This window comes from Hemitrygon akajei, chromosome 8 (assembly GCF_048418815.1).
Source record: "Hemitrygon akajei chromosome 8, sHemAka1.3, whole genome shotgun sequence".
Classification (NCBI taxonomy): Eukaryota; Metazoa; Chordata; class Chondrichthyes; order Myliobatiformes; family Dasyatidae; genus Hemitrygon; species Hemitrygon akajei.
Genome location: NC_133131.1, coordinates 170,718,741 through 170,740,050, shown reverse-complemented (window position 1 = coordinate 170,740,050; position 21,310 = coordinate 170,718,741). Strand labels below are relative to the sequence as shown.

The 21,310-nt window shown below is 44.9% G+C and overlaps 1 protein-coding gene across 7 annotated transcripts in view; it reads left to right on the top strand.

Moving 5' to 3' along the window:
- Positions 1–19,781, top strand: part of eef1db (eukaryotic translation elongation factor 1 delta b (guanine nucleotide exchange protein)) — a 34,775-nt gene extending 14,994 nt beyond the window's left edge. For 4 of the 7 annotated variants that reach the window (XM_073055067.1, XM_073055069.1, XM_073055064.1 and 1 more), the window contains 6 exons: positions 8,287–8,361; positions 11,669–11,747; positions 12,906–13,018; positions 13,863–14,042; positions 15,135–15,329; positions 19,696–19,781. In XM_073055067.1, the coding sequence (XP_072911168.1) occupies positions 8,287–8,361; positions 11,669–11,747; positions 12,906–13,018; positions 13,863–14,042; positions 15,135–15,329; positions 19,696–19,734 (681 nt within the window). In that variant the 3' untranslated portion in view covers positions 19,735–19,781. Of the gene's footprint in view, positions 1–8,286; positions 8,362–9,493; positions 9,521–11,668; positions 11,748–12,905; positions 13,019–13,862; positions 14,043–15,134; positions 15,330–19,695 lie in introns of all 7 variants that reach the window. The other 3 variants (XM_073055066.1, XM_073055065.1, XM_073055063.1) reach the window with 2 other exon arrangements.
- The last annotated feature ends 1,529 nt before the right edge of the window (positions 19,782–21,310 follow it).

The window sequence follows — 21,310 nt, the reverse complement described above, 5'->3', positions numbered from 1 at the left end:
CATGAAGAAAGTTGTTTGCAGTTACAGGGTCTAGATCAGCGGTTCCTAACCTGGGCTCCATGGACCCTCAGTCAATGGTAAGAAAGGTTGGGAACCCCTGGTCTAGATGAAAAACTGAGCAAGAGAATGGCAGATGGGACAAATGTGCCATGAGGATAGGTTGAGTGCCCTATGGCTTTTCTCTGTAGAGCAAAGGAGAATGAGAGGTGACGATTAAGGCATACACGATGATTAGAGACATTGATCAGGAGGAAATAGCTAATATAAGGGGGCAGAATTTAAAGGTGATTGAAAGAAACTGCGGGGGGTGTGAAAGGTGGAACACCCTGCCAGGGGTGATGGTAGAGGTAGATACACTAGGGACGTTTTAGAAACTTATTTGGATGATAATAAAATGGAGGGTTATGGGGAGGAAAATGTTACATTGAAAGTGTAGAGAAGGTTAAAAGGTTGACACAACATTGCGGGCCAGAGGGCTGTGCTGTTCTAAGTGCAAAGTGTTTTCGGTCAGTTAAACCAGAGGCGGGGGTACACAGTGCATGAAAGAGCCCTGGCGAGGGGGGTAACAGGCACCTTGAGGTACAAGTACAAAGTTTCCTAAAATGTGGCCACACAGGTAGACAGGGTGGAGAGGAGGGCATATGGTTTGCTTGCCTTCCTCATTCAGGAGTGCATGAGTTGGAACTTGGGGTTACAATTGTACAAAACGTTAACAAGGCTGCACACGGAATATTCTGTGCAGTTCTGGTTTTCGTATTGCAGGAAAGATAATTTTCAAAGTTCAAAATAAATTTATTATCAAAGTGCATGTATGTCACCATATCCAACCCTAAGGCTAATTTTCTTGTGAGTGTTCGCAGTAAATACGAGAAACACAATAGAATCAATGAAAGACTGCACCTGACAGGACGGACAGACGACAACTTGTGCAAATGTTACGGTTATTATTCTAGAGATTTATTGAGTATGCCCACAAGAAAATGAATCTCAGGGATGTATATGGTGACATTTATGTACTATCGTAAATTTACTTTGAACTTTTAACCAGAAAGAAAAACAACTAATAAATATTGCTGAAATAATAAAAAAATAAATACTGCTGAAAAGATTCACAGGGACGTTGCCTGTGATGAAGTGCTTGATTTACAAGGAGAGATTAGAGGAGCTTTCTCAGGAGTGTTGGAGGTTGAGAGGTGATGTGAGAGAGGTATATAAAATATAGTCAGTGCATGTTTCCCATGGTAGAGGGCAGAGGTTTCAAAGGGAAGTATATTTAAATGTGTTCTGACAATAAAATTCTTCACACAAAGGTCAATTTGCATCTGGTGGCTGCCAGAGGATGTGGTGGAGGCAGGGACAGTAACATTTAACAAGCTTCTGGATGAGTAGGTTATAGATTAATGCAGACAAATGGGGTTAGTTGGCACAGTGGTTGGCATAGAAACTCCGGGCCTCTCCTACGCTGTGCTTAATGACAAGTTGAGAACTTAACAAGTGCTTAATGACAAGTTGAGAACTTAACAAATATGGCAAAAATACAATTTAGTATTTTGATGTTCAATGGTTCCATTTAATATCAGAGAATGTATACGACCTGAGATTCTTGCCCTTCACAGACATCCACGAAACAGAAAGAAACCCCGAAGATTGAATGACAGAAGAACATTAGAACCCAAAGCTGCTTCTCCCACACACAAGCAGCAGTAAAAGCATCAATCATCCTTCCCCCCCGTCACCCGTTTGCTCCAGCAAAAGCATCAAACTCCCATCACTCGCCATGCAGGCAATAGCAGACTCCCAGAGACTATGATCTAGAATCCATCAAAAACTACTGTCTGTCTGTCCCAACACTTCAACATCTCAGACAAGCTTTCTCTCTCACTAGCAATGGGGAGAGAGAGAGAGAGAGAGATGCATTTTCAATATTACGGGAAAAATTAAAAAGGCAACACCAATTCTTGAAAATAAGAATTTGCTTTTGTCTAATCACGTACTCTACAGTATACAGTGAAATGCGTTTATTAGCAACCAACACAGCCGAAGGATGTGCTGGGGCAGCGTGCAGGTGTCACATACAGAGCATGCCCGTAATGTTGGTGCCAGAATGTGTGGTGACTCTTGCGGGCTGCCCTCAGCACAGCCTATTAAAATAGTGGTGTATAGAAGACTTTTCGGTCTATTTTGTACGTACTACAAGAGATTTAATCAGTCTCCCCACATCTGGTATTAAACTTCGTATGCTACTTTTAAAGCTTTCTGCTTTACTCTATCTTGCCTTGGCCTTCTCATTCCCCCAGCGTAGAAATTGGGTGCAGGATCTGACACTTGGAGCCCCCTCAGTATTACAATGTTCACTGTTACTGAAATCCATGCCATAGAAATTTGTGGTCTGCGGGGGTGGAGGGGGGGGAGCCCATGCCCAAGTGGGTTTCTGCATCTTGATAAGTGGACTCTACCCTAGCTGACCTGATTCATGCTGATAGGGTGCAGGGCAAAGAGAGGTGTTCCACTTCCATCAACATCAGTAGACCCTCGCAAGAGTAGAAGATTAGCTAGCCAGCCGTGGGAGGCTCTGCACCATAGAACCTTGGAAATCTCTGCGTAGGGAGAGGCCACTCCGCCCCATGAGCTCATAAAGCTATTCAAACTAACTACACTTCCAGCTCTTACCTGCAGCCCTGCATGGGTGCTGTTATGTTTGTGGTATTGGGAAGCCAGGTGACGGTGAGTAACACACACGAGAGACAGAGCTGAGAAACAAACAAGCAGCTGTTTATTTTGCTTGTCTACCCAAAATGCCCTCTCGCATTGCGCTCGCTCCTCTACCCAGAATGCCTTCCTGGCATTGTGAGTACATAACTCACAAGGAAGCTTGACTGCAACCCATGAGGGTCAAAATGGACATGAATACCTAAATGGTGTCCTTGCAGTAGGACTTCGTGAAGTCCCAGTCTCTGATAGGAGACAAAACCATATCAAAATGCTTTTTGATGGGTAGATTTTGCCCTAATAAACCTGAATCTTGCATGGGTGCTCGTCCAAGTACCTTAGAGCCAATGAAGGCTTTTGCCCCACCATGTTTTTGGACAGTGAGTTCCAAACCATGACCTTTCCCCCCATTAATCTTTATATCAACTACGTAAAATCAATGTCCAGATCTGTAAAATGGACTCCAGCCATGGCCTGCTAACGTCTGCTCCTGAATCTTGGCCAGTTTTTTAAAAAAAGGGTCATTATTTATTTGAAGTCATTGAACATGGACAATAATGAGGTTCCTTGGGCTGTTTCTCTTATTTATTAACCCCTCGCTGACTCCATTGGTGTTTGTGCTGGTGGGTTCCAACCACTGATGGCCATAACCCGTAGCAGAATTAACCATCGTGCCTGCTCCAGCATTCCATCATGGCTGATTTATTATCCCTCTCAACCCCATTCTCCTGCTTTCTCCCAGTAACCTTTGACACCCATACTAATCAAGAACCTATCAACCTCTGCTTTAATGACTTGGCCTCCACAGCCACCTGAGGCAATGAATTCCACAGATTCGCCATCCTCTGGCTAAAGAAATTCTCTCTTCATCTCCATTTTAAAGGGAGGTCTTTGTATTCAGAGGTTGTGCCCTCTGGTCCTAGACTCCCCCTCTACAGGAAACATCCTCTCCACATCCACTCTATCTGGGCCTTTCAATATTTGATAGGTTTCAGTGAGATTCCCCCCTCCCCCTCCTCCCATTCATCTAAATGCCAGCGAGAGGGTCCGGGCGTAGAGTTATCAGATGCACCTCATACATTAACCCTTTCATTCCCACAGTCATTTCATGAACCTGCTCTGGACCCTCTCCAATGCTAGTATGTCCTTTCTCAGATAAGGGAACCCAAAGCTGCTCACGATACTCCACATGGCAACGTGAAGCCACTTTTCCCACCAGCTCCTCAGTCTGTCTGCAGTCAGGAATGTGGCTGAAACATTTGGGCAGTAATTGCTGCATGTCTCCCCCACCACCATTCAACTCCAGCTGGGTTTCAGCTGCACCAGGAGTCGGCCATCTGGCCCATCAAACCTGCTCTGCCACTCAGTAAGATCATGGCTATCTGGCCGTGGACTCAACTCCATCTCCCTGCCTTTCCCCCTTAACTTTAATTCTCCTGCTGTGCAAAGATTTATCTGACTTTGTCTTGAATATATTTAATGAGGTAGCCTCACGAAGTAGAGAATCCCCCTGATTCACTCTACTCTCTGGGGAAAAGCAATTCCTTTTCATTTCTGTCCTAAATCTATTTGCCCAGATCTTATTTGGAGATACGGCACGGAATGGGCCCTTTCAGCAGCCCCTGATTTACTGCTAACACAGGGCAATTTATCATGACTAATTAATTACTAATCGGTATGCTCTGTTCTGTGGGAGGAAATGAGAAACCCCATGCGTTCTACCTACAACTCCTTTCAGATGATGTCGGAATTGAACTCCGATCTCCAACACCCCGAGCTGTTAGAGCGTCGTACTAACCACTATGCTACCTTGACGCATATGTCGTGTGGCTATGTCCCTTAGCTCTTGTCTCACTTAATGGTAGAAACAACTTTTCTGCTTCAATCTTGTCTGACCCCTTCATAATATTTTGTTTCTATAAGATCCCCTCTCATTCTTCTGAATTCCAGTGAGTATAGCCCCAGGCGACTCACTGTACATGTTCAGAATTAACCTGGTGAACCACCTAAAGCCAGCATATCTTTCCTGAAGGCGATCAGTACTCTAGCTGCAGCCTCACTACCCCGTACGATCATATACATTATGGTACTTTTAATCCTTCTGATCCAAGTCAGTGGGGATAGGTTTTCTAGTTGGCATTAATATTTACCATTTTACACTGTTTTGTTTCAGCCAGGGGTTCCCAATCTGGGGTCCATGGACCCCTCAGTTAATGGTAGGGGGCCATGGCATAAAAAAGGGTTGGGAGCCTCAGCATAGGTTTAAGTATGAACCATTGGTTTAATGGACCCAAGAACAAATCTGCCAGAGCAAGGTGTGATGGAGGATTAGTTATTGGGTGCCCCCACATTCATGACACATTTCATCTCCACAGGCTATCAGTCGAGGAGATAACTAGGTCTAATAGCTTGTTCTTGTACATGTATACATGAGGCTAAGACCATAGACATAGGAGCAGCATTCAGTCATTCAGCCCATTGAGTCAGCTCTGTCATCCCACCATGGCTGCTCCATCATCCCTCTCAATCCCATTCTCCTGCCTTCTCCCTGTAACCTTTGACACCCCCTACTAATCAAGTAGTTATTAACCACTGGTTTAAATACACCCAATGACTACAGCAGTCTGGCAATGAATTCCACAGATTCACTGCCATCTGGCTAAAGAAATTCCCTCTTCATCTCTGTTCCACAGTGAAGTCTTTCTATTCTGAGGCTGTGCCTCTGGTTCTAGACTCCCCCACTAGAGGAAACCTCTCTACGCCCACTCTATCCAGACCTTTCACAGCTCTGATGGGCTGTTAAATCCTGGAAGCATTGGGAATTTGGGCCTGCTGCAGTGTCACTGTCCTGCAACTCTTGGGAACAAATTCACCCCATACAGGGGTGAGCTCAGGAGAGAACTTCTGCCCATAGTTTGTTTTGTGTGGCCTGATTTGGAGAAATTTATGGTAATTTCTAAAATGTTTTTTAAAATGACACATCAATATTGTCAATTTATCTTTAAACCAATACACCCATTCTCAGGAAAATACCTGTACTGTGTCTAAAACATATGCTCCTCCTCCTGTACGGCAACCTACTCCCTACCCACCAATGCATCTGATGAACCTTTGCTGTATGGGTGCTTCCAGCATTAATCCCTTTTGTCCATATGAGACCCATATCCCTATAACTTCTCTCCTAGCCAAGTACACATCCAAGTGTCTTTTAAGCATCCTAATTGTAATAGTAATAATAATAACTTTATTTCTATAGTGCTCTTCATACAATAAGATGCAGGTTCAAAGTGTTTTACATAGATTGTAAAGATAAATTTATATCATCAGAATATGAGATAAAATTAAGATCATATGTAAAGGCAAACATTATATAGAATAAAGTGTAATAGAATATACCAATTTATATATAAATGTAATCAACATCAACAGGCATTAAGTAATCCTATAAGTAGACCGAATTTAAAAAGTAAGTTTTTAGAAGTGTTTTGCAATGTTCCACAGCACTAGCCTGGCATAGCTCGGTCAGCAGAGTATTCCAGATTTTTGGTGCATAGAACAAAAAGCCACATCACCAATTCTTGTATGCTGGGCCCAAGGAACAATAAGCAAACCAGATTCATGGATCTAAGATTACAGTTGTGGATTTAAGGGGATAGATACCCCAGAATATGTGGTGGAGTTAGATTATTCAGAGCCTTGTATACAATTAAGGGTATTTAAAATTGATTCCAAAGGACACAGGCAGCCGGTGGAATGCCAAAACCGGTGGAATATGCTCAGATTTTCTTTTTTTAGTTGAGATTCTTGCTGCTGTATTCTGAAGAAATTGCAGCCGATTTATATCTTTTTTAGGCAGTCCGGAAAATTGTACTCAACTCTACCTCTTCCTGTGCCTGCTCATTGCAAGTACACAACGCCCTCTGTGCAGAAAAGCTTGCCCTTCAGGTCCCCTAGTACAAAGATATCCTTTTATTAGGTAGAAGTCCTGACCTGTGAACACCACTATTGGTTACAGTCTCACCAGAATCTTGTTTTATTTCAGTAAGGCATTTTTATTTTCGACAAATTCCTTTTGCACTAAAGGCTAATCTACCATTTACTTTCTTAATACTGTGCCTGTGCATTACTTGCGCTGATTGCTATGCCAGATATCTAGCTCCCTCTTAACGTCAATATATTTTATCATTTTGAATTAGATTTTTGCTTTTCAATTTTCCTATCAAATTGGATGAATGTGCATTTTTCCCCACCACAATTCATTTTCCAATGTTGCCGTGAAGCACCTCTCACATGCTCTGTTAGTTTCTGCCTCCAGCTTTGTATCATTGGCAAATTTGGATATATTATACTTGGTCCCCTCATCCAAATCATCACAGCTGGTGCTGCGGGACTAATCCCTCTGACAAAGCCATTAATCACAGTCTCCCAACCCAAAACTCCCTATACTCAGCCAGTTACAACCCTAAACAAAACTCTGGCAGGTTTCCCAAATGTTGTCTTGAACCTCCTGGGTTCAGTGGTGCATTTCTGATCTGAGTCTGAACTTGGTTTATTGTCATTTAGAAACCACAACTGCAATACAGTTTTAAAAATGAAACAACGTTCCTCCAGGATGATATCACAAAAGCACACAACAAAACAGACTACACCAGAAAATCCACATAATGTTTGGCAATCCCCAAATCCAGAGTCCGGAGAGGCTGCTGTGTATTAATATCGTGTTACCATCTTAGTGCGTTCCCCGCTATTCTAATAAAGGTGATCTAATCTATGGTTAGATTTCCTGACTGGTCAAAGCTTGTGAAGGAGCACCCAATAACCTCCCCATATCAACACACAATCTGCTGGAAGTGCAGTATCTTTGAGAGGAAAGAAAATACTGATGTTCTGTGTCAGAACCTCCAACAGATTGTGCAATGCTCCAGATTCCACCATCTGCAATCTTGCAAGCCTCTGATCTCCCTTTGTCCTTTCCCAGCACATGATGGGGGGGGGGGGGTTCCCACAGTACATAAGGAGTCTCTTCTGTTCTTTGTCAAACAGCACCAGGAGACTGTACAGAAAACAAGTACGGGGCAATTGTTCTGAAACTGCTGCTCTGTCATGAATGGGAATATCATTTGACTATGCAGACTGCAGCCTCGAAGTGATGCAGCATTTTAAAGCATCTTGAAGTGGTGGAACCTAGACGTGCCCCTCTCAGATGCACCAATAACTGAGATATCTATTAGGAAGAGCATTTGTATTATTTTTAAATCAAATAACATTTAATTAAAAGTTATAACTTTTTAATAGTGGTGTTCATTTAAGTGAGACTGATTCCTTCCTGTCCATTAAGAATCAGGTCACTGAATTGGCTGTAGGAGGGTGGTTTGTGTTGCCTGACGTACAAGCAAATCCATGAGAATGTTACAGGAGAGATCATAATCCATTGGGGCTGCTTTCATCAGTGCAAATATGCTTTGTTATTAGATGTGTGGGTGGCTTTCTGTCATGCCAGAGGGCAGTTGGTACTTGTGGAGCATCGTGACTATCACATCCCATAACCTCCATACCTTCATGTATTTCCACAAGCAGATCTCGTCTGTCTGCGAGGCCGGCAGAAATCCCAAAGAAACGGTCCGTGATAGTGTCGAGCCCATCTCGAGCCATGTGAGGTTCCATGGCAATGGATAATGTTAGGTGGCATGCTGCTCCCCCCCCCCCCCACTGTGTCACTAATCTTTGTCACCCCTGCTGTTCCCTTTTGGAGTGAACTCTGCTAACTTGTGCATTGTGTGCTCTGTTTGCAACTTCTAACATTCCATAACACTTCAAGATCCAAGATTGCTGGGACTGGATGACCCAAGTTAAAAGGATAGATTGAACAGGTCAGGACTTCATTCCCTGGAATGTAGAAAATTGAGGGGGGACTTGATAGAGGCATGCAAAACTATGAATGGTATAGATAGAGTAAATGCACTGAGGTTGGGTGAGACTACAATTAGGTGGGTTAAGGGTGAAAGGTGAAAAGCTTGAGGGAAACATGAGGGGAAACTTCCCTCAGAAGGTGGTGAGAGTGTGGAATGAGCTGCCAGCACAAGTGGTGCATGCAAACTTGATTTCAACGTTTAAGAGAAGTCTGGATAGGCACATGGATGGTCGGGGCACGAAGGGTTGTAGTCCCGATGCAGGTCGATGGGAGTAGGCAGTTTAAATGGTGTGGCACGTTAAGGGCAGAAGAGTGTGTTTTCAGCTGTACTAGTCTTTGACTATTGTTTAATGTGATTTCCTGTACACAAGTGTAAGGAGAATGAAATAACTGCTTCCCTGGATCCCATGCAGCACAGTACATATAAATACAGAAGATAGCCTCTGTACGTCCATAAAGTGATACTAGACTTGCATGAGGTGACTAATGGGAAATAGTAAAGTGGTGGTAGAGTTGGTGGGTGGAGCTGTTGATCAGTCTTACTGCTTGGGGAAAGTCACTGTTCTGGAGTCTGGTTGTCCTTGTCACTGGTTCTTTCTCTCTTGTTGCTGCAATCCATTCTCATGCAGAGTGTGCAGGTGTGTACTTTATTATTGGTCTCTTCATACATTAGAGTTGCATTTGAGTATTGGGATTCTGATCTAAATGGCTGCATGTCCCCTAGTTTTGCTGTGTTACACCAGAGCAGTGGTGCAAAATGTGATTATTCCTCAAGTCTGTAATCTAACTGTATTGGCATGACCATTATAACAAATAACTGTAATGATTTGTGTCCCCAAACTACTAAACCTGTGTTTTTATTTCCTGGCAAAGAATGTCTTTCTTGTTCCTCCTGAGAAAGTAAGTACGCTGATGCACTGGGTATCTGCTTTGGCATTTGATTCACCGCCATCTCTGCTTCTCATTTACAGAGTGTGGCTTCTGCACCATTTCCCCCTCCCCAGCTGCATGTGGAGAGCTGAGCCCAGCCATCTGCTTCTCCTCAGCATGTCCTACCACCCATACCACCCCGCTTGTGCTTGGTAGGCCCTGTCCATCATCATGTAAAGCCCCCCTTGGCAATTCCGGCTTGAGTTTCTGATAACCTGATACAAAGTACTGTTAACCATGAATCATAGGAACAGAATTAGGCCGTTCGGCCCATCAAGTCTGCTTGCTGTTCCATCATTACTGATTTATTTTAACATTTGTCCCCTTTCTTCTGACTTCTCCCTGTAACTTTGATGCCTTTACTAATGAAGTGCTGGTACCTATTGGTCTCCATTTTAAATATACCCAATGACTTGGCCACCACAATCACCTGTGGCAATGAATTCCACAGATTCACCGTCCTCTAGAATTTTTCCTCGTATCTGTTCTAAATAAACGTCCTGTAATTCTGAGCTGTGCTTTCTGGTCCTAGACTTTCCTACTATTGGAAACATCCTCTCCACATCTACTCTATCCAGTCCTTAAAATATTCAATAGGTTTCAGTGAGATTCCCCCACCCCTGTTCTTCTAAACTCCAGTGAGTACAGGCTCAGACCCATCTATGTAAATGCTTTCATTCCAGCGCATCCTTTCTTGATACTCATAAGTGTGGTATGACAAATGCCTTCTAAAGCCTCAGTATTACATCCTTGGTTTTATATTTTAGTCCTCTTTAAATGGATGCTAACATTGCATTTGTCTCCCTTACTATTGACTCGACCTGCAAGTCCCTTTACAGCCCCAATTTCTAAATTCGATCCGCATTTAGAAAATAGTCCTTATCTTTATTCTTCTACCGTAGTGCATCACCATACCCTTCCCGACACTGTATTTCGTCTGCCATTTCTTTGTCCTTTGTCCATTCTCCTAATCTGTTTGAGTCCTTCTGCAGTGTGCCTTACCCCTCTGAACAAGTCAATGGAGGCCGCTCTGCTGACTTTAGTAAAGCGCCTGGAGGAGAGGAGAATGTGTGATTTAGTTCCACATTTTGTGCAGTTGGATCTTGTTCTGGGAGGAGTGGCATTGCATGCCTGCTTTCCCATTGAGTCAGACGTGATGGGCCAGGTGATCGTTGCCAGTGTCATAAAGTTTCAGGCTAGTTCCCAGAATTGTACACGTGTATTTTCTCAAGATGTGAACTGTGCCAATCAGACATTGATCCAAAGAAAAGATAAATAAAAGCTTAATTTGTCACATGTACATACAGTGAAATGTGTCGTTTGCATCAAAGGCCACCACAATCGGAGATGTGCTGGAGGTAGCCCACAAATGTCGCCATACTTTCAAAGCCAGCATAGCATGCCCACAGATCACTAACCCTAACCTGTTTTAATTTGTTGCCAAAGAGTCTAGGAGTTGCTCCTCATCTTTTCTAAAGGGACATCTCTATTCTGAGGCTGTGTGCTCTGGTCCTAGACTCCCCACTATTGGAAACATTCTGTCCAAGTCCACCCTATCCAGGACCTGCAATAGAACATAGAACAGTACAACACAAGAGCAGGTCCTGTGGCCCACAATGTTGTGTCAAACCAGATAAATTAGTAATTCAATAGCCAACTAAACTATATCCATATTCTTTCATTTTTCTCACATTCATGTGGCTATCTAAACATTTCCTAAAAGTCTTTAATGTAGTCTTGAAGAAGGGTCTCGGCCCGAAAGGTGACTATTCGTTCACTTCCATAGGTGCTGCCTGACCTGCTGATTTCCTCCAGCATTTTGTGTGCGTTGCTGTAATGTTTCTGCCTCTGCTACCACCCCAGGCAGTGCATTCCAGCCACCCACCACTGTGTAAAAACACATGCCCCTCACACCCCTTTTCAAATTGCCCCCTTTTCACTTTAAATGCATACTCTCTGGTATTAGATATTTCATAGCTTTCTATCAGATTCCCCTTGTTCTTCAAAACTCCAGTGACTACAGGCCCACAGCCATCAAACGCTCCTATAGCCGACTCTACTCTTGAATGCCTCTTCTGCTTGTGTTGTAGAGCTAATATCACCGGTTTCCCTTTGCAGAGCGCGATACAGGGTGCGGATAATGAGCTGTGCTCCCGTGTCACCAGCTTGGAGAAGGAGAACCAGAACTTGCACAAGGGTAGGTGATGTGGGTGGGGAGAAAAGTTGTAACTGCTCTCACCTTATCACTGAGAGAGGGACAGAGAGAGAGTGTGGGGGGAGTGGGAGCCATATTCAGCTTGAATTGATGTGACTTGCACCTTTGTCCGTGGGCAGGACATCGGGGAAAGCTCTCTCTTCACTCAGGATCCTTGGTGAGGTTCAATTCAGATTTGATTATTTATCACATGTACAATGAAACGTGTTGTTTGCGTTAACAGCCAGCACAGCCCGCAAGTGCTGTCGCCCACTCTGGCGAAACATAGCATGTCCACAGTGGTCAGCAGGACAACAGAAGCACCAATATCTGTGAATGTGTGACTGCGAGTCCAAGGCTAAAGGCTTCGGAGGTGTTGGAGTGTGTGTGTGCGCGGGAGGAAAGGAAATCAATTTGCTGTTTTTGTTTTGCTTTGTTGCAACAAAATTGGTCCTCCGACTTCTAGTCATGCAACACGTGGGCTTTGAGCTGCGATCTTTGGTATCGACCTCAGGGTCAATCACAGGACTTTGAATTCTGGCCCTCAAACTCTAGGACCCGCCTTTCTGTGCTGAACTGGAGACTTCGGCTTTGAACTAACTAGCCCCTTCAGCCTATAAAGTCCGCACCAACTATCATACGCACATTCGTACATGATTTCCGCCCTGGCCCATCTTACTTCCCCCACTTTCTCATCCCCTCTTCGCACGCATTCACCCGCACTCCAGGGAGAATTTACAACAGCTCATTTAAAAGATTATCTTTAGCATTATTTCTCACGTGTACATCAAAACATACAGTGAATTGCATCATTTGTGTCAACGACCAGGATGAGCTGGGGCCAACACACAACATTTAAAGATACGGTGCAGAACAGGTCCTTCCAGCTCAGTGACCTGAAATGCCCAGCAACCCACCTGTTCAACACTAGACTAACCACAGGACAATTTACAATGACCAATGACCTACTAACTGGTACGTCTTTGGGAAGTGGGAGAAAACTGGACCACCCAAAGGAAACCCATGCAGTTAACCCTATCAAGTTTCCAGCATCTGCAGAATCTCTTGTGAAGTTCAGGCCTTGTCAGCACTGAGTATGCTTCGAGCAGTAGTTCCTCCCTGTAAGGTTGTGTTGTTCTCTTGTTTCCTTCCCCCGGCTAGAGGTGGAAGAACTACGGTTAACGTTGTCGAAGTTGGAGCTGCGTCTTTCCACAATGGAGAAGTCCTTGACCAGCACCAAACCCGTGGTGCCTGCACCAACCCAACCCAGCAAGGTCAGCTGCTCAGGGTTCTCTGAAGGGAAGGGGTGACATAGCTTGTGGGGCGGCAAAAGGGTTTGGGACAATAGGAAGATGAATGAGTGGAGGGTGTGTGATGGGAATGGGGAAGGGGCTGGAGTACATTGGGCATGGAGGATGGGGAGGGGGGTGGGCAAATGGGTACTAGGGAGGGAGCGAATGCGGAGGGGACAGGAAGTTTCCATGAAGCAATGATCCAGGCACTCACCTTGGGAGAAAATGTCTGATTGTCCATTCTGTCTGTGGCTCTTGCCTTGTACACCTCTATTAAGTCATCTCTCATCCTCTGATGTCCCCACCCACCCACCCCCCCCCCCCCCCCGTATTTTCCTCCAATTGCCTGAAAATTATGCCCTCTTGTATCAGCCACCCCTTTGCTCCAAAGGGAAAATTCCTAGCCCGCTCAACCTGTCCTTGTGAGAAATGCTGTCTAACCCGGGCAGCATCCTGGTCTCGTTGGATACAGATACTGATCTCTTAAAAACTATGTGCACTTCTCGATTCGATTTGCATATTTAAGTGTCAATTATACATATTTCAAGTTTAAATAACCAATTAAATGTGTTTATAGGGGAATAATACTTAAAGAATTAATATGGTAACTGCCGAATAGTTAGTGTATGCCTTGCATCTGATTTACATCTTTATCTGCTTGGTCACGTTGAACAGAAAGGCTGTACAAAGGAGACTTCAGGTCTCAAGGGCTGTGTTCAGCCTGGGTCTGCACGCTGTCTCTGTCAGCTCGTTATTTTAACCCTTGCCTTGCTGCAGCTCCCTCACCCCCTCTAACGTGCATGTTCACCCTGCTCCCCTTTCTCAGCCCAGCACAAAGCAGCCGGAGGAGGACGATGATGACCTGGACCTCTTTGGCAGCAGTGACGAGGAGGAGAGCGCGGAGAGCGAGAGGGTCCGGGAAGAGCGGCTCCGCCAGTACGCCGAGAAGAAATCCAAGAAGCCCACCCTCATTGCCAAGTCCTCCATCCTCCTGGATGTCAAGCCTGTAAGATACCTTCCTTTCCCCTTTCTCTCTCTCCCCCCCCCCCACCATGATCTGCCCCCTTCAGAGAATTTTATTCTTATTTTGTTTAGAGTTAGAGATACAGCTCGGAACAGGTCCTCAGGCACTGCCCAACAACTCACTGATATAACCCTCGCCTAATCACAGGACAATTTACAATGACCAAGGACCCTACTAACCGGTACATCTTTGAATTGTGGGAGGAAACCAGAGCACCCAGAGGAAACATACCCGCTCACAGGGAAGATGTGCAAACCTCTTGCAGGCAGCGTTGGAATTGACCTCCAGACAGACGCCCTGAGCTATGTTAGTATTGCACTTGCAGCTTGGCTATCATGGCGCCCATTCGTCCCTCATTTTGTCCTTGCTCTGTGCCCCTGCCAACAGTCCTCCTGGAGGTCAGGGGCATGGTCATCTTTTCCTGCTGGATCCCAGAATGAGGAATAGTGGGAGGGACCTTAGTCAACCTTTCCCCCCCCCTACTCTCTATAGTGAGGGAGTTAAAACATGAGAGCACTACCTCAGAACAGAGGGACATCCATTTAGAACTGAAATGAGGGAGAATCTCTTTAGCTAGAGGGTCGTAAATCTATGGCATTCATTGCCATGGATAACTGTGGAGACCATGTAATTGTGTATATTTAAAGTGAAGGTTGGTAGGTCCTTGATTAGTCAGGACGTCAAAGGTTATGGGAGAAGGCAGGAGAATGGGGTTGAGAGGGATAATAAATCAGCCATGATGGAATGGTGGAGCAGGCTCAATGATCCAAATTGTCTAATTCTTCTCCTTTGTCTTCTGGTCTTACTCCACCTGTGTGGAACTGGAAACGCAGGAGATATCACTGAATGCACCTTCTGCCCTAGTGTGCGGCACTTACATTCTTGCTATCCAGGGTGGTGAGGTGGGGGAGCAGGTACAGCCGCTCAAAACAGGCCATCATTGGAACCGTCGGCAACAATTATATTTGGGCCAGGACACAGGGTGAGGCTGCAGGCTGGTAGGTGAAGTTTGGGTGTAGGACGTGGGGCTGTGTGTGAAGCCAGTGCCTGTAACACGTGCCCTGTCTCTGTCAGTGGGACGACGAGACGGACATGGCGAAGCTGGAGGAGTGTGTCCGCACCGTGCAGATGGACGGCCTGGTGTGGGGGGCCTCCAAGCTGGTGCCCGTCGGCTACGGCATCAGGAAGCTCCAGATCCAGTGTGTGGTGGAGGACGACAAGGTTGGCACCGACGAGCTGGAGGAACAAATCATCCAGTTTGAGGATTACGTGAGTGTTCATCATTATCTCATCTTCTCAATATTCTCTGCTTATTTATTTTCTTTCTCTTTGTATTTACACAGTTCTTTGCACACTGGTTGTCTGCCCTGTTGGTGGTGTGGCCTATCATTGATTCTATTGTGATTATTGGAGTTATTGAGAATGCCTGCGAGGAAACTAGTCTCAGGGTAGTGTATGGTGATGAACTTTGAGGTTCGAAGCCTCGAGTATTGAGGGCGCAGGGTGTCCTCTGGCTAAATATCTAACACTAGGAGACGACGTTAAAATCAGGATACGGGTCAGTCCTGATGGGTTTCCTTGCCATCAGGTCCACAGAACATGGAAGGTAGGAGCGAGGAGGCCATCTCGCTGCCCTGCCTTCTGATAGGATTGTGGCTGATGTGCCCCAGGTCCTCAATCCTTTAATCTGTCGGAAACTTACTTATGATTTGAAAGAAAACAGAAGGGCTATGAAGGAGCAAAGCATCAGATTGATCTAGAGTAAGATGAGCTTTATTTGTGACCAACACTGTTTAACAGGGACCATCACAGTTGGAGGACCTGCTGTGGGCTGCCGACAATGCATGCCCACAACTCAGTAACCCTCACCTGTATGTCTTTGGAATGTGGGGGGAGCCAGGGCCCCCAAATGAATCCCACGTGGTTACGGGCTGTACATACAAAGTCCACACACAGTGGCGGGAATTAAATCCTGATCACTGGCGCTGTAAAGTGCCGAAGTTACTGCTATGCTACTTTGCTGCCCTGGAAAGTTTCGGAGGAAGAGCCTGCGCTGTTCTATGTTCTACTTCCACTTTAAATACATTCCAACCTGGGTTTCCATGACTGGCCCTTTGGCCCATCTCTTGTCTGATGGGTTAGAACAGATTTCTGGTAGCTTCACCACTAGTGGAACTAGTACCACTGTACTTCACATGGAGCCATTTAGTCCTTACTGGCCTGTACATCTGTATGCACACAGAGCACCTTCAAGCTCCTCCAGTCCGTTTACCTTTCCAAACCTCACTTCAGTGTAATAACTGAACCCATATACAGCCCATGGTATTACAGAAAGATTCCCGCAGGGATAAAGCAGTGGCTGATTGGCAGGAGGCAAAGAGTGGGAATAAAGGGAGCCTTTCCTGGTTGGTTGCCAATGACTAGTGGTGTTCCACAGGGGTCTGTGTTGGGACCGATTCTTTTTACAATATACATCAATGATTTGGATGATGGAATTGATAACCTTTGCAAAGTTTGCATACAATATGAAGGTAGGTGGAGGGGCAGAAGGGCTGAGATTAGGAGAATGGGCAAAGATACGGCAGATGGAATACAGTGTGAGGAAGTATATGGTCATGTACTTTGTAGACGAAATGAAAGGGTTGACTATTTTCTAAATGAAGAGAAAATTTAAAAAACAGGTGCAAAGGGACTTGGGAGATTAATTTGAAGGGTGATTCTGTGGTGAGGAAGGCAAATGCAATATTAGCATTAATTTCAAAAGGGCGGGAATATAAAAACAAGGATGTAATGTTGAAACTTTGTAAAACACTGAGACCTCGCTTGGAGAATTGTGAGCAGATTTGGGCCCCTTATCTTAGAAAGGACGTGCTGAAACTGGAGAGGGTTCAAAGGAGGTTCATGAAAATTATTCCAGGATTAAATAGCTTGTTTGATGGCTTTGGGCCTGTATTTGCTAGAATTCTGAAGAATGAGGGGTTTCATTGAAACCTATCGAATGGTGAAAGCCTTGATAGAGTGGATGTGGAGAGGATGTTTCCTGTGGTGGGAGAGTCTAGGACCAGAGGACACAGATAGAGTGGATGTGGAGAGGATGTTTCCTGTGGTGGGAGAGTCTAGGACCAGAGGACACAGATAGAGTGGATGTGGAGAGGATGTTTCCTGTGGTGGGAGAGTCTAAGACCAGAGGACACAGATAGAGTGGATGTGGAGAGGATGTTTCCTGTGGTGGGAGAGTCTAAGACCAGAGGACACAGATAGAGTGGATGTGGAGAGGATGTTTCCTGTGGTGGGAGAGTCTAAGACCAGAGGACACAGATAGAGTGGATGTGGAGAGGATGTTTCCTGTGGTGGGAGAGTCTAGGACCAGAGGACACAGATAGAGTGGATGTGGAGAGGATGTTTCCTGTGGTGGGAGAGTCTAAGACCAGAGGACACAGATAGAGTGGATGTGGAGAGGATGTTTCCTGTGGTGGGAGAGTCTAAGACCAGAGGACACAGATAGAGTGGATGTGGAGAGGATGTTTCCTGTGGTGGGAGAGTCTAAGACCAGAGGACACAGATAGAGTGGATGTGGAGGGGATGTTTCCTGTGGTGGGGGGGGGGGGGGGGGTCTAAGACCAGAGGACACAGATAGAGTGGATGTGGAGAGGATGTTTCCTGTGGTGGGGGAGTCTAAGACCAGAGGACACAGCCTCAGAATAGAGGGGTGTCTGTTTAGAATGGAGATGAGGAGGAATTTCTTTAGCCAGAGAGTGGTGAATCTGTGGAATTCTTTGCCTCAGGCAGCTGTGGAGGCCAAGACTTTATCTGTATTTAAGGCAGAGGTGATCAGGTCATGAAGGGATACGGGGAGAAAGCAGGAGATTGGGTCTGAGAGGAAAATTGGATGGGCCATGATGAAATGGCGGAGCAGACTAGATGGACCAAGTGACCTGACTCTGCTCCAATATCATATCTGGTGGTATCTGCCACTTCTAGCAGCTTGTTCCACACTCACACCACCTTCTGAATGAAAAATTTCCCCCTCAGATTCCCCTTAGATATTTCACCTTCACTCTTAACCTATGACCTCTAGTCTGACCCAACCTCAGTGGGAAAGACCTGCTTGCATTTACCCTGTCTGTACCCCCTCAGTTTTGTATAACTCCTTCAAATCTCGTCATTCTCCATGCTCTTTATTCTTTAGGAATAATTCTCTTTCTTCTTGGGAATGAAGTCCTAACCTATCCAACCTTTCTGTTTAAATAGGGTCCACAAATCCCAGCAACATCCTTATAAATTTTCTCTGTGCCCTTTCAATCTTTTTTATCTTCCCTGTAGGTAGGTGCCAAGAACAGCACACAATACTCCAAATTTGGCCTCGCTGATGTCTTGCACAACTATACCACCACCACCCCTCCCCACCCCGTAATGAATGCCCTGATTTATGAAGGCCAACGTGCCAGAACCTCTCTTTACAACCCTATTTACCTTTGACACCACTTTCAAGGAGTTGTGATATGTATTCCCAGTTCCCACTATTCTACCCCGCTCTCATTGGCCTACTGTTCACTGTGTAAATCCTGCCCTGGTTTAGAATTACTGTTTTTTAATTAATTGCAATTAAATTCACTACTATTTACTAGTTCAGTCGTAAAACTCCTATGCTGTAGCTCCCCCACCCCCATCACTTTAACACTCCACACCTCATACCTGCACTGACACAGTGTTTCCATGTGATCTAGAAGTGTTCCTCTTGCCAAGGGTCCCTTTGTCATTTTATCATTTCCTGTCAGTTATGTTGTGAGGATGCAACAAAGATTTTTACTCCCTCATGTGAGGTGGATGTAAGAAATAAAAGTAAGTTCTTAATTCTAATTGTAACTTTATATATCAGGATCAGGTTTAATATCACTGACATACAGTATATTGTGAAATGTCTTGTTTTGTGACAGTACAATGCATAAAAAGGCTAACTTACAATAAGAAATATACATGTATATAAAAAATAAATAGTGCAGAAAGAGAACCAAAAATAGTGAGGTAGTGTGCCTGGCAGAGGGGAAGAAGCTGACTGTCTTTAGGTTGCTGTGCCTGATGTTAACAGTGAGAGAAAGGTGTGTCCTGGGTGACGGATGCTGCCGTTTCCAGTCAGTGCTGTGAGGCGAGTGCCCATGATGGAGAAGGTTGAGTTTGCAACCTTCTGCAGCTTTTTCCAGTCCTGTGCAGTTGCCCCTCTGTACTAGATGGTGATGCAAAGAGTTCGAATGCTCTCCACAAAGTACTCTTTGGTGACTTACCAAATTTCCTCAAACTCCTAATGGAAAAATAGCCACTGTCGTGCATCAATATGTTGGGACCAGGATCAAACCTTAGAGATGTTGACTCCCAGGAACTTGAAACTAAAAAGTAAATCTTATGTATATATGGCCAGACTCAAATAGTTACTTGTACATTGTGTTTTATATTTGTACTTATTGTGTTTTTGTACTGGATTGGGAGTAGTGATCATTTTGTTCTTTACATTTGTGTACTGAAGAATGACAAATAGTAATGCTGAATCTATCTTCTTGCCCTTGGTTGTAATGTTGGGACAGCTAGTTAATGTACCCTCTTGTCCTAACCTATCTTTTTGTTTTCTCATCCTTTCCAGGTGCAAAGTGTTGACGTTGCTGCTTTCAACAAGGTCTAAAGTCAGCTAGTACTTTGAGGAATAAAGGAATTCTGTGCAGAAGTTAATCCCCTGTCCTCGTCTTCATTCCGACTTCTCAGTTCTGTTACTAAAGATTGTGTCAGTCAGTGCGCTCCCAGTGCTCTCAGTAGAAGAGAAGGCTGGTTAAATCAGAGTTATGGTTAGATCGTGCACATTTACTTTGAAGTTCTCAATCCTGGTACCTCTCACACTTTAAAATTAGCAGTTTCAAGCAGACACTAATTTATGGAATCATCTCCCCATTCCCCCATTACCCTGTAAAACCTGCCCCAGTTGTTTGTTGCATGGCTCTATGGCAGAATCTGTCTGACCAAGATGTTCAACGGCTGGAAACTCCCCTTCCATAGATGCTGCCTGACCTGTTGAGTTCCTCCAGCTGTTTGTGTGAAAATGATGGTAATACTCAGCAGGTCAGGTTGAATAAGGTCATAGAGCGATAGATAGATAGATACTTTATTCATCCCCATGGGGAAATTCAACTTTTTTTCCAATGTCCCATACACTTGTTGTAGCAAAACTAATTACATACAATACTTAACTCAGTAAAAAAATATGATATGCATCTAAATCACTATCTCAAAAAGCATTAATAATAGCTTTTAAAAAGTTCTTAAGTCCTGGCGGTAGAATTGTAAAGCCTAATGGCATTGGGGAGTATTGACCTCTTCATCCTGTCTGAGGAGCATTGCATCGATAGTAACCTGTCGCTGAAACTGCTTCTCTGTCTCTGGATGGTGCTATGTAGAGGATGTTCAGAGTTATCCATAATTGACCGTAGCCTACTCAGCGCCCTTCGCTCAGCTACCGATGTTAAACTCTCCAGTACTTTGCCCACGAAAGAGCCCGCCTTCCTTACCAGCTTATTAAGACGTGAGGCGTCCCTCTTCTTAATGCTTCCTCCCCAACACGCCACCACAAAGAAGAGGGCACTCTCCACAACTGACCTATAGAACATCTTCAGCATCTCACTACAGACATTGAATGACGCCAACCTTCTTAGGAAGTACAGTCGACTCTGTGCCTTCCTGCACAAGGCATCTGTGTTGGCAGTCCAGTCTAGCTTCTCGTCTAACTGTACTCCCAGATACTTGTAGGTCTTAACCTGCTCCACACATTCTCCATTAATGATCACTGGCTCCATATGAGGCCTAGATCTCCTAAAGTCCACCACCATCTCCTTGGTCTTGGTGATATTGAGACGCAGGTAGTTTGAGTTGCACCATATCACAAAGTCCTGTATCAGTTTCCTATACTCCTCCTCCTGTCCATTCCTGACACACCCCACTATGGCCGTGTCATCAGCGAACTTCTGCACATGGCAGGACTCCGAGTTATATTGGAAGTCTGATGTGTACAGGGTGAACAGGACCGGAGAGAGTACGGTTCCCTGCGGCGCCCCTGTGCTGCTGACCACCGTGTCAGACCTACAGTCTCCCACCCGCACATACTGAGGTCTATCTGTCAAGTAGTCCACTATCCAATCCACCATGTGAGAGTCTACTCCCATCTCCGTTAGTTTGTGCCTTAAGATCTTGGGCTGGATGGTGTTAAAGGC